General features: G+C 37.5%; 1 protein-coding gene across 1 annotated transcript in view; it reads left to right on the top strand.

Annotated features, from left to right (window-relative positions):
- The first annotated feature begins 685 nt into the window (after positions 1 to 685).
- Positions 686 to 13,556, top strand: part of LOC5565257 (protein unc-13 homolog 4B) — a 148,370-nt gene continuing 135,499 nt past the window's right edge. The window contains exon 1 of the mRNA XM_021850000.1: positions 686 to 1,323. Within this exon, the coding sequence (XP_021705692.1) occupies positions 998 to 1,323 (326 nt within the window). The 5' untranslated portion in view covers positions 686 to 997. The remainder of the gene's footprint in view (positions 1,324 to 13,556) is intronic.

Raw genomic sequence — 13,556 nt, 5'->3', positions numbered from 1 at the left:
ATTCTAGAACTTTCTTCCAAGGTTTTCACAATTTTGAAATTATTCGATTAGATTTCAAAGCAACAAATATTCAGGGGTTGAATTCTGAGTAAATTGAAAGTATCCTTCACTTATCACAATCATGATGCGCAACACATCATGCCAGTCTGCTTATCGTCTACTGCTACAGCTCTGATTGTATCGGGGGATAACAGTGCATGATAAAACCCATCTAAACAAGTTTGTTACAGCTTAAGAAACTGTGCCGATCATGGACCGATACAGATGCGATGTTACGCTTGCTTTGATCGTGTATTGAAATCAATTGCGAATGAATGCTGCAATGCTTAAATATATCACTTAAAACTATGTATTAAATGCTTTGTGCACACAAATTGTAAACCATAAAGACAACGCAAAAATTTTAATTATTCTTCATCAGATACTTGCAAAGCTACAGGTTTATAACCCCTTATCGATTCGTGCAATTGGCAAACCCATAGTTGACTAACCAGAAGATGCATTCAGAGCGTAGTAAATTATTTGCGGGATGTGTTTTATTTTCTCCACTGGGCTGCGGGAGACACAAGTCTATCGATTTGAGTCATTCTCTGCACTATAGATGTTTATATAGGACGATTCCCCATTTCTTCCTACTCTCCGTGAACTTTCCGCTGTTTTCGAACCGAGCTTGGTCACATCACGGGAAAACCTCGAACCGTGAAGACGACTTTCCTTTTCGCTGGAAAGCACCCTAGACACGCACTGCAATACCGGCGCCAGTAAATTGGAATTAATTGAGCATTGGTGTTCTGGATTATCGATTAAACTACTGGATATGTCAGAATCAAACAAACAGTTCTATGCTCCAGATAGCTACGAATAGATCGCGAATGTGAAGTTTGACTAAATCATTGCTCATCATGACCTAAAATACTCGAATAATTGTGTTCCGGTTGGAGGTGAAGAATTCCAAAGAAAATAAGCAATTGTTGCATTTAAATAGTAAGTTCAAAGTATGAAAAAGTTTGCACGGAAATCCAATGGCGGCTGCGAGACGACAACCGACAACGAATCAAGCTCGGTGCTGTCCTCCTCGACAAACTCCGGAAGTGTGGCACGGGAGCCGAAGCGTGGTAAGAGCAAGTTCAAAGCTCGACTTCCGGTGGTTCAGTGGGTTTCTAGCGTGGGTCGCACCGACAAGAGCAAACGTGCCATCGTTTCTTCACCACCGTGCTGTGGGCTGAACACTGCCAACGATAAGGAGATTCAGACGGAGAAACAATTCGCCGACAAATCTGTGCAATGTGACGAACTGAATCATTATGTAGTTACTGATAACAGGTGAGTCAAAAGTATCTTATTCTTCGTTTTTCTTTCGTTACGTCTCAGCTGAGCCAAAGCCCGCTTCTCGTCTTTTTGTCCTATCAGCACTACTACATGGGGATTATCCATAAATAACGTAGCATTTTTCAATTGTTTTTGCAGCCCCCTCCCTCCTCTTCGCATTTATTCACAAATATCGACTCCCCCCTTGGAAAATACGAAGCATAAAAAACAATACCCCCTCCCTCTTTTTTATAATTATTTTTTAAGATAGGGTTGAAAGGAATAAGCAATTCTCGCTGAAACCAGGCCGCCATCGGCACACATCGTTAGAAGTCAGACAAGTCAAACCATCAGCTCGGGTGAAATGTTTCTCATACATTACTCAAGTATTAAAATGTCCCGAATTTGAAGCTGTCCGTAATAAGGTGTGGCACATTTAGAATTGGAACATACACAAATTTGAATAATTTGGATATAATTCAACAAAAATGAATTCTGTTTTAACTCAAATGTTGCATTGCTTGTAAGCTTCAATGGAAAAATAAGAAAAAAAAATTCATCCACTTTTACAAGAAATTGTCGGATTTTTTTTTCCGGAATACGGTTAATTAATTTGCACATACACATTAAGCTGCGAAAAAATGCTCGTTCTCAGCAATGTTACAACCGATTTTCTAAATTTTAAGTTTTAAGTAAAAAGGGAATAGTTGTAAAAGCTTTTGGCATTGAAACTATCCCTGTTTTTTAAAGATTCAGATATGTTTTTTTCGTTCGTTTTTTCATCTTACATTTGTGAGATGACCATTTTTACGGATGTTTCGGATCTTCCCGAAGGGCCACCCATCACTCTGGTCTGTACATTTACCAAAGCATCGATTTCGATCATTTACCAGGTATAGAAATGGTTTAAAAAAGCGGGCTTCTCTAGTTCGCCTTTTGTTAGATGAACATTTTCAGGGATGTTCCGAATCTTCTTGGAGGGCCACCTATTGGTCACTAAGGTCCATACATGTACCAAACAGTGTTCATTTTTTCGAAAGCAAATTGAGTGCATTTCACATGTGTGATTTAAAAATAATGTTAATTTTAAATTTAACCATTAATTTTACAATGTACCAGTAATGTTTACTATAATTTTACTAGTTCGCCTTAAAAGTTTAGTTAGTCCACCGTATTCGGCTTGCAACTTGTTTGAGGTTGAAGCCTAGACTCCACTCTCTTTTTGTGCTACCAAAAGTTTTTGCATATATTTGCGGATGGCCGAAATACACCGGTTCAAGTACAAGCGATAATTTAGTCAATTTTTCAACCCAATATTTTAAACTTTGCTGCTTGTACTACAGTCCTACCAATTGAATAAGTTTGATTGGTATAAAAACAACTAAAGCTGTCATAATGCATTACTTTTGAGCAAGGGTCCTTTCATTAGCTAGGTGACATTCAGAAATCTAGGTAGAGTCGGTATAAAAAACACAAAGAGAAACTTATTTTTTTGCAATTTCCTTTGAGGCCATGTTATATATGAATCTGTTTGAGGCTAATAAGATTAAAAGAAAACAAAACTTAAAAGGCAGCACCAAATGATCAGGTCACAGGCCTCAATGAAGAAAAGTAAAAAAATCGTTTGAATCCTTTTAAATTGCTGCCAGATATATTGGCAACTGAAGCGTAATATTGCCGGAAGAATTTTAGTAGTTTGAGCATATGAACTATTAAATTGTGCATAAACGAATCATCTAATTTCGTTGAAAGCAAATGAAGATTGAGAATTCTGCTTGATTTATTTCAATTTAAAATCAATCATATATTAAATCTACACAAAATTCATGATCATTGTATAAAAAATTCCTGCATGTATTAATATAATGGAGCCCAAAACATGGTGTAAACCGGATGCTCTGATGTTTGAACACATCAAATAAGGCCTCCATTACATCTGAAGTATTTCTGACCATAATGTTTCGAAAGTGAATTTGATTGAAACGCTTGAAGCGTGAATGTGAAATGATCAACTTTTGATACAATATAGCACCTAAAAATATATAATTCATATTAACTTGTTCCATTTTGGACAATGCCTTTATGACTCTCTGATGGTTTAATGGTTTTGCTTTAGGTTATTTACAGTGAAAACAAAGCGTTATAAAAATTTTATAGTTTTGATGATGAATTAAATGCAATTATACTGTAAAAAACCAATAAACAATAGTCAATGCATTCCAAACAACTATGACTTCATGATCACATTTTGCAGGCATTTTCAACTTTCCTGAGAAATTAATAGTGTTCCTTCAGAATACTTTGAAATGTATGAATCATATCTTTGAAAATGTACAATGCAGTTTGTAATATAATATTTGAGCGAATTTGAATATGTAATGCTTTGAGTAGCATATTTCTCCAAATATTCATAATCCTCACAAATATTCTCAATTTGATTTAAAATGCATCTTAGTCGTCCCACGTCTTTTATATGTTTTCTAAAGTTTGTTTTACTTTAAAGTTGGTTTTTATTCACTTTGAAGGTGTTTGGAATTTTGATTTCTGGCCCATAGTCCATCGAGCTTTCATATTTTTGAATTTTTTAATAATAGTTCTCACTTCTTTCAAATCAATATCCCTGGAATTTTCGAAAACGTTCTCTTGATTGAGAATATTTTCGAAGTCCTGAGTAATTTGATTTTCTATTGGACTAGTAAGTCCTAAATTAAAATTGTGCGCGCTTTCAAACTGCATAGCAAGATTTTGAATGAATGAATGAATGAATTGTCTTTATTAACGAGCCCTTGGCTGACATAGCAAGATTTTGAGCTTTTTCGAAATTACTTAGTAATAATTTGTTTTCATCTTTCAATGCCGGTATTGGCTTCTGAGGTTTTGTTAAAATTTAATATAAATTCCAAAAGGGCTTAGAGCCAGGGTCCAATTGAGACATTATATTTTCAAAATTTTTGTTTCTCAATTGTGAAAAACGTGTCTTGATTTCTTTCTGCAAATCCTGCATAATTTTCATAGCAGGATCGCGAGTGCATTGTAATTGCCATCTTCTCACGTTTTCAAGACGGATCAAGAGTTTAAGATCATCGTCTATAATCAATCACGGATTCAAATTTTACTTCACATTTTGGAATTGCAATGCTCCTGGCTTTCAATAATGGAATTTGTTAAAGTTCCAAGAGCATTGTCAATATCAAGTTTTGTTTGTAAAGAAATGTTAACATCAAGATTAGAGTCAATATATGTTTCATATATATGCCAGTCGGCTTGAAAATAATTAAAAGTGATAGGATTGAGAATCGCTGAAATGTATTTGGGACATGATCAGAATCAAAATCAGCATGAGTAACTAATTGGCTACAAAGGTGACTAGAGTCGGTTAAGATCAAATCTATCGTAGAAGGGTTTCTAGAAGAGGAAAAACACGTAGAGCTATCAGGGTATTGAATTGAGAAATATCTTGAACAGCACTCATCAAATAAAATTCTGCCGTTGGAATTACTTTGAGAATATCCATGACCGATGTTTGGCATTAAAGTCACCAATGACAAATTCAAACTTTTTGGTATCTTCCTTCACAGGGTAGAGGTCCTGAGCGTGAGAAGAAAATCTGAAAATCATGCGTTTTTGGCACCGACGGCACTGACTGGGATTCTGACAATTTCCTCCAGGTTTCTGGAATTGTTCCCATGTCACACGGACATCGAACTTAAGTCTTGCTTTTTCTAAATTAGAAGCATACGGGAGTCGGGGTGTTGCTAACGAAAAAAATTGTATCATTTGGCGAGGCTTCTAGTTCTGTGAGGCCAATTATTGTGGGAGTACCCAAGGAAGCAATATTGTTCCTTTGCTATTCCTATTATACACTAATGATGTCAGTAAACTTCTCTTGAAAGATGTACCGCGTCTTTTTGTTGACGATACAGCATTTTTCTTCATCCACGTGGTGATATCCAAATAGTAATGAATAACATAAACTATGGCTTAGAATTGTCCATTTATGACAAATAACTGAAACTTTTTCAAAGTAAACTGAGGGTAGTTTCAAAAAAATCGAATGAAAATTGACGAAATGGCAGCTGTTTGAAAATGCCTTGTCGGAGGCCGATAACGTAAAGGTTAATATCCATCTCCACAATATATCTCACCTCTACTCTCTTTTCTTGAAAATTTAATGTTGAGATCAATAAGTTTGATTATTATTCTGCAGTAGTTCATATAGACATAAACATAGTTCCATCTCAATCTTAGATAAAAGTTTGGTTTATTTTTATATGATAAAAACAACTGAAACTGATCGATATTTAGTAAATATACTGATCTGATACAAAAATTGTAAGACAAAAGATGCGGTTTTGACGTAGAAGTACGTCTCTCTTCTCTATACAGGAGTGAAATTGGAATTTCAAAACCAAGAGCGTTACGTTGGCATGAAATATTTTAAACGTTTATAACTTTTCACTGGCTTAACGAAATTTCTTGATTAGCATCTCAATCGAAAGCCAAGACATCAAAGCTTCATGTCGTTTACTTACTGAATCCCACATACCTGTCCAAATAGTTTAATAACTGTTTTAAAAGAGAACGTTGATTTCAAGCAAATCTATAAATAGGGGTGGCTAGAGAAAATTTGACGTCATTTGCTTTTCACTCTCCGATTGGCTCGCATCTCAGCAGGCGACAGATCGGCTTGTTCTGACCGGGCGTGCTTCTCAGGCACAGATATCGATAGCGAAGGACGCCCCCGTTTGTCTTGTTTCGCTCAAATCAAACTGTCGAGCGAGCGAGAGAAGATGCCGTCCGAAGCTAAAGCCATCACCGCTGCCGCCGCCTAGAAGAAGAAGAGGAAGCAGTCCACAGGAGAAATAGCGGTCGAACTGTGAACACGGTCGGGCAAGTCATTCTCGCTTTGTGGTTCACCGCTTGTTTGCGTTCACCCAGCCATCGTCATCGCCGCCGCAAATTTCATCGGCCGAGGAGCTGTTGACCCGCGCTTCAAAATTTCGACTCGTGATGAAATCATCATTGGTGGTCAAGAAGCAATCCCGTTAGGAGCAAATACCAGAAGCCCCCTGAGTTTTGCTGGTCCGAGCAGTGTTATTTATCCGTAACAACATCGAAGCTAACAAAGCCATCGGTTCTTTTCAGAGCCAACAATTTGTGGAAAAGAGTTAAAAGAGAAATATTTCCGACTTTATTTATAACTTCTAGTATTCCTAAATCAATTTCATGGCATCATACAAAATTTCATTTGTCGTGAATAATGTATGACTCAACCATTTAAGATTGTACTCGCGGACGCTGCTGCAGTGCCAACGGGGTGAGTGCTCAACATTTCACAACGATTGCAAAATAGAGTGACTTTTCCAACAGCGCCTTTTATTAGGAAAATTATCCCATGTGACAAAATTGCGACATATTAAGAATGCTTTTGAAAAGACATTCTTATTGAACAATTGTAATAATTTTGGCACCCATGGATCAGAAATTTACCGTCATAATAAAGAAAACTATTAATTATCAATAGCTCGTATTGAATATTTAGGGAATGCCAATCATTCCAACAATTCATGTTCGACCAATTCCTCACGTATTAGCATTCTCCGCAATTTTCAAGTAATTCCAAGCAAAACACATTATTGGCACATACCCATTTCCCAGATTGGTCGATCAGAAAGCGAAGAGCACAAAAGGGAGGAGCATCATCCGCTATTCCAAGGTTATAAAACATGCTGCCTTCGTTGGATTCAGTTTCATTCCATTTCCGCTTTCGAGCTGGCAAGAGCTCCTCCGAACATGCTTAGCGAGAAGTACCTCGCTGCTAGAAGCCTGCTGAGCTGTTAATCCAGAATCTGGTTTGTGAAATCGCTCAAGATTTCAAGATTGAGCTACGTTTCCAGATTTCAACTAAATCCCTGTGTACGCTACTCTGTTGCTGTTGTGTACCCATGAAATATTAAGCTTGTTTGTCGAATAAACAGAGAACTTAGGGGTGGTCCATTAATTACGTAAGGGTTTATGGGGGGAGGGGGGGTTTAAGATTTCTTACGTGCCATACAAATTATGTTTAGCTTCCATACAAAAAATCTTACTATAGGGGGAGGGGGGGGGGGTCTAAAAACCTCCAAAATTGTCTTACATAATTAATTTTAAGAATTTTAAGAATCACACCATCAACGAAAATAGCGCAAAAGCAATAACCAATCGCGTGCAAGTAGCGAACGGAGTGACGAAACAACCAAGCGAGAGCCCCACCACTCGCCATCGGTGAACGGGGCTCGAGCAAATAAAACCACTGGTTGTTCTGCTCCCAGCTCATTCACAAATCTAACGGCATAACGAACGGATCAAGCAGCGGAGCAGCAAAGAAGAGCGCGTGAAAGCCACAGTAGTGTGCGAGTAGCGAACGGAACCAGAGAGCGAAAGCAACAACTGAAAATCATTCAGTGAACGGATTAGTAGTCAGCGCCAACCGGCGACCTGTTGGAAAGTAACGCCAGCAAAATGTACACCATCTGCCTCTCCTTACCATTCATATTCTTGTACTTGATGAATTCAATGAAATGGTTTGGTTTGGCGATGGAGCAAAGAGTTATTAAGGATGATTTTACTTAACAAAGAGTTGTTGATAAATATTCCAATCAATAAGAGTTGTTTTGAAAAAGTTCACTTTTATCAGAAATTTCGGCTTTACCAAAGAGTTTTTAATGAAATTCCTGCAGCAAAGGGTCGAGTTTCTCCCCACGAATATTTCCAGCCAGGACCAGTCATGGAGGACAATCCATCCCGAGCATCACGGCCCCCGCTTCCAAAATTCTCGAGTACGGAAATTGGAAAATCAATACATAATTTTCATCATGTACATCCCTTGCCAAGACATCAATTTCATATAGCCTATTTCTCAGATTAACGCAATAGACTAACATGTAGAAAAATTTCAGATCAATAGTTGCTTATTACAATTCATCCCCTTGATGCTACAACTTAATAACTTGAAATTTATAATTTTTTACTTCAATATGTCAAAACATTTTTCTTAATAAGATCTGCAAAATATCCATAGGTCTTAAGCGTGTGATTCAAAATACACAAGTTAAAGATTATTTTTAAATCATAATCACTGCGATTAACCATCACCTTGTTAAACGGTCATACTTTCAAAGTTGCACATCTCAAAATTTTGATTTTCGAGTTATCTAGTTGTAGCATTAAGGGGACGAATTGGTCAGGAAACAGTTTATTGAACAGTATTTTAAATCTGTCGCAATTTAAATACATTTTCCAATTTAATACTCGAGAATTTAGAAAGTGTTCGCCCATTATATGATAAATCAACGATGCTGTTAGAAATACCATACAATACCATACAAATTCATGTAATTATGTGGGGTAAATTATGTGAACCAAATTGTAGTATACCGCGATATTTAGATCATTATAGATAAATCAGTAAATATCATCCAATTAACCCTTTTATGAACGTATGTTGGCCCTGAAAAGGGCCGATTGAGCTTGGATGCTGTGACCACGAGGTTACCACGAGGCGAAATCTAGAAGCGCGGATCGGTCAACCTAGAAATCTTGAGCGATTTCACAGACCAGATGCTGGATTGGCAGCTTGAAGAATAACAGCTCAGCAGATTTCTAGCAGCGAGGTACTTCTCGCTGAGCAAGTTCGGAGGAGCTCTTACCAGCTCGAAAGCGGAATTAGAATGAAACTGAATCCGACGAAGGAAGCATGTTTTATAACCTCAGAATAGCAGATGATGCTCCTCCCTTTTGTGCTCTTCGCTTTCTGATCGACCAATCTGGGAAATGGGTATGTGCCAATAATGTGTTGGGCTTAGAATTACTTGAAAATTGCGGAGAATGCTAATGCGTGAGAAATTGGTCGAACATGAATTGTTGGAATGATTGGCATTCCCTAAATATTCAATAAGAGATATTGATAATTAATAGTTTTCTTTATTATGACGGTAAATTTCTGATCCATGGGTGCCAAAATTATTACAATTGTTCAATGAGAATGTCTTTTCAAAAGCATTCTTAATATGTCGCAATTTTGTTACATGTGATAATTTTGCTAATCAAAGTGTTCCCACAAAATATGAATCATCAAAGACGCTGTTGGAAATGCCACTCTATTTTACAATTGTTGTGGAATGTTGAGCACTCACCCCGATGGCACTGCAGCAGCGTCCGCGATTACAGTCTCAAAATGGTTGAGTCATAAATTATTCATGACAAATGAAATTTTGTATGAAACTGTGAAATTGATTTAGGAATATAAGAAGTCATATATAAAGTCGGAAATATTTCTCTTTTAACTCTTTCCCACAAATTTGATGGCTCTGAAAAGAACCGATGGCTTTGTTAGCTTCGATGTTGTTACGGATAAATAACACTGCTCGGACCAGCAAAACTCAGGGGGCTTCTGGTATTTGCTCCTAACGGGATTGCTTCTTGACCACCAATGATGATTTCATCCAGTGATGCCACATACACAGATTTATCTGTAATTACACAGATTTTTTCCTGTTCTGGCCTACAGATATCTGTGATCACAGATCAAAGATTTTTAAGAAGAAAAAGATTTTTAAGATTTATTGCCATTCTACGAGTTTTGGGCACGATTTTGACACATAATAAAAATAAATGCAATTCTTCCACTTAGTTTTTGTTAAATACCTACTAAAGTAATCCAAAATGTTTACCCGTAATGCGGGTATATCACCTTTTCGAAGTGCGTCACGGGGTAAGATCTACCAAATTGTACTCTTGCTGTATCTGTTCTTGTGAATACTTATAAGTTACGGTCGGAAGAGTATAAGAGAGTAACAAGCCACTAAGACCCACCTATTTGTCCTAGATGATGAAGAGGTCGAAGTGGAAAAATGGCTTAATCAGCATCTGAGGTTGGTTTCAACGCATGAGACAATTTCTTTCCAAGTTCAAGAGTTTATCTTTCGATATCTAGGAGGGAAAAGATTCCGAATCAATGGAGTAGCAGACCTCTTAACTTCTAAAATAAGCTTTTTGTTTCAAGGAATCTAAATGTCTCATGCGATGAAACCTGTTTATAGTTTCAAAAAACGACTTTTAACCTTATAAGTAGAAGCAATAATTTGATACGCTAGAGTACCGATGCATGGTCAAAATCAGTATCATTCAACCAGCTTAGTGGCCGAACCTGATTAAGGGGCGCGCTTTTGAGAGTTCAATGGTGACAAACTGTTTTCTCCAAAAGGTATAAATAGCGGTATCTTTTTCTAAAGAGGCTCTATGCAAAATGGTAAAGAATGATATTTGTATAAAAAACGACTACTTCATTATTTCTCAATAGTAATGGAGTAGAACGACATGCACTAAACAAAGGACACGGGTATACCACAAAAGATCAAAGAAAACTGGTCGCAGTGGGTCATCCCGAACAGAAACAGAAAAAAAATCCAAAATTAAAAAAAAAAAACAATCAGCTATCATTTTATTTTAGTTGTGATGGTTCCGTTGCGAGATGCACAGTCTACTTGTTAGTAAAAAATATTGCAAGAATAATTGTTAACATTCCGAGAACAGGCTGGTATGTTCACAAAAGCTCTTATTTACCTAATTGATTGAAATTTGAATTTATTTACGAAACACAGATTTTTACCAAGATTTTTGGAGGTTGACTACAGATAAAAAAGATTTTTTCAACCAAAATCACAGATGAGAATTGAAAAATATGTGGCAACACTGATTTCATCACGAGTCAAAATTTTGAAGCGCGGGTCAACAGCTCCTCGGCCGATGAAATTTGCGGTGGCGATGACGATGGCTGGGTGAACGCAAACAAGCGGTGAACCACAAAGCGAGAATGACTTGCCCGACCGTGTTCACAGTTCGACCGCAAATTTTCCTGTGGACTGCTTCCTCTTCTTCTTCTTCTTGGCGGCGGCAGCGGTGATGACTTTGGCTTCGGACGGCATCTTCTCTCGCTCGCTCGACAGTCTGATTTGAGCGAAGCAAGACAAACGGGGAGGTCCCTCGCTATCGATGTCTGTGCCTGAGAAGCACGCCCGGTCAGAGCAAGACGATCTGTTGCCTGCTGAGATGCGATCGAAGCGGAGAATTGAAAGCAAATGACGTCAAATTTTCTCTAGCACCCCTATTTATAAATTTGCTTGAAATCAACGTTCTCTTTTAAAACAGTTATTAAACTATTTGGACAGTTATGTGGGATTCAGTAAGTAAACGACATGACCCTTTGATGTCTTGTCTTTCAATTGAGGTGCCATTCAAGGAATTTCGTTAAACCAGCAAACAGTTATAAGAGTTCAAAATATTTCATGCCAACGTAAGGCTCTTGGTTTTGAAATTCCAATTTCACTCCTGTGTAGAGAATTTTTATTTTACTTTCAAACTGTGCGGCATAATCAAATGCAAACGCATTCAGTTCCCGATGGTTAGTGCCTGTGCTTTAACTGTTCATAAGTCGCAAGGTGGAACTTTCCCCGAGGTCGTGTACGACTATGACAAAAGCCAGGATCAGCAATTGGTATATGTTGGTTTGTCGCGGGTTACTTCACTGCAAGGACTATTTTTGACAAACTCTACCAATTCTTCCCAGTTCCATCACGCCAAAGGCAGCAATTCTAAGGGTTGACTTGAGGAATGAGCTGCAGCGCTTAGGCAATCATCGATTAGTGACGCTTTGAGACGTGAAATACTGGATCATAGTGGCCTAGCCTGCATATTGATGAGTATCAATGTACAGAGCCTAAATGCTCATGCAATGGATATTGCTACAGATCAAAGCACTGGACCGATTCAATCGATTATCATGATCGAAGCACCCGAGCTATCAAACATCTAATCTACTGGAGGAGTTTGGCCAACTACAGCTGGAGCCAGAAACCGATCACCCAACCAAGCAACACAAGGAAGCAACGACCAAACAAACAAATTCAATCATCTGGCATTATTCCTGGAACACCATACACTGGTTCTCGAAACCACAGAACGACAAATGGTTCTTTTCAGGACTACCAAAATGAGTCCCAACACAAAACTAGTACACTTACAAATTCATACACATGACAAATCAAATTATTAATCATCGTAGTTCTACGTCAACCCCGCGGTAATGTAATAGACATTACCCACCCCAATTTTTTTCTCCTGCATTTATTTTTTAATAGGTCTTTATGTTTTTTATATAAGTGTTGTTCCAGGGTTGTTCCATGTGCAGCAAGGAATAAAATGTTTGTTTTTCTCAACGTATATCCTTAAAAAACATCCAAATGTAATGTAATGTAATGTTCCTTCTTCTTGGCATTACGTCCCCACTGGGACAGAGCTGGCTACTCAACTAAGTGTTCTTATGAGCACTTCCACAATTATTAACTGAGAGCTTTCTTTGCTAAATTTCCATTTTCGCATTCGTATCACACAATATACGATATACTCCCAGGGAAGTCAAGGAAATTTCCATTGCGAAAAGATCCTGCACCGACCGGGAATCGAACCCAGACACCTTCAGCATGGCTTTGCTTTGTAGCCGCGGACTCTAACCACTCGGCTAACGAAGGCCCCTCAATTCGTACGTGAAAGAAAATTAAGATCCATTTTAGACTATCCAATCCAATCCAAATCCAAATCAAATCCAATCATATCCAATCTGAATCCGAACCCAAATCCAATCCAAATCCAATCCAAAACCAATCCAAATCTAATCCAAATCTAATCCAAATCCAAATAAAATGCAAATCCAAATCAAATGCAAATCCAAATCCAATCCAATCCAAATCAAATCCAAATCTAATCCAAATCCAATCTAAATTTAATCCAAACCCAATCCAAATCCGAATCAAATCTAATGAAATCCAATCTAAACCGAAATCCAAATCCAAATGAAATTAAATCCAAATCCAATCCAAAAGCGATCAAAATCTAATCCAAATCCAATTTGAAACCAATCCAAATCCAGATCCAAATCAAATGCAAATCCAAATCCAAATCCAATCCAATTCAAATCCAATCCAAAACTAATCTCCACTTATTCCAAATCTAATCCAAATTCAAAAGAAATCCAATCCAAATTTGATCAAATCAAATCCAAATAAAATCCAATCCAAATCTAATTAAAATCCAATCCAAATTCAATCCAATTCAAATCCAATCCAAAACTAATCTCCACTTATTCCAAATCTAATCCAAATCCAAAAGAAAACCAATCCAAATCCAATCCAAATCCGAATCAAATCCAATGA

The sequence above is a fragment of the Aedes aegypti genome, chromosome 1 (assembly GCF_002204515.2).
Source record: "Aedes aegypti strain LVP_AGWG chromosome 1, AaegL5.0 Primary Assembly, whole genome shotgun sequence".
Classification (NCBI taxonomy): domain Eukaryota; kingdom Metazoa; phylum Arthropoda; class Insecta; order Diptera; family Culicidae; genus Aedes; species Aedes aegypti.
Note: the sequence above shows the minus strand (reverse complement) of the source record. Positions and strands in the feature narration are given on the sequence as shown.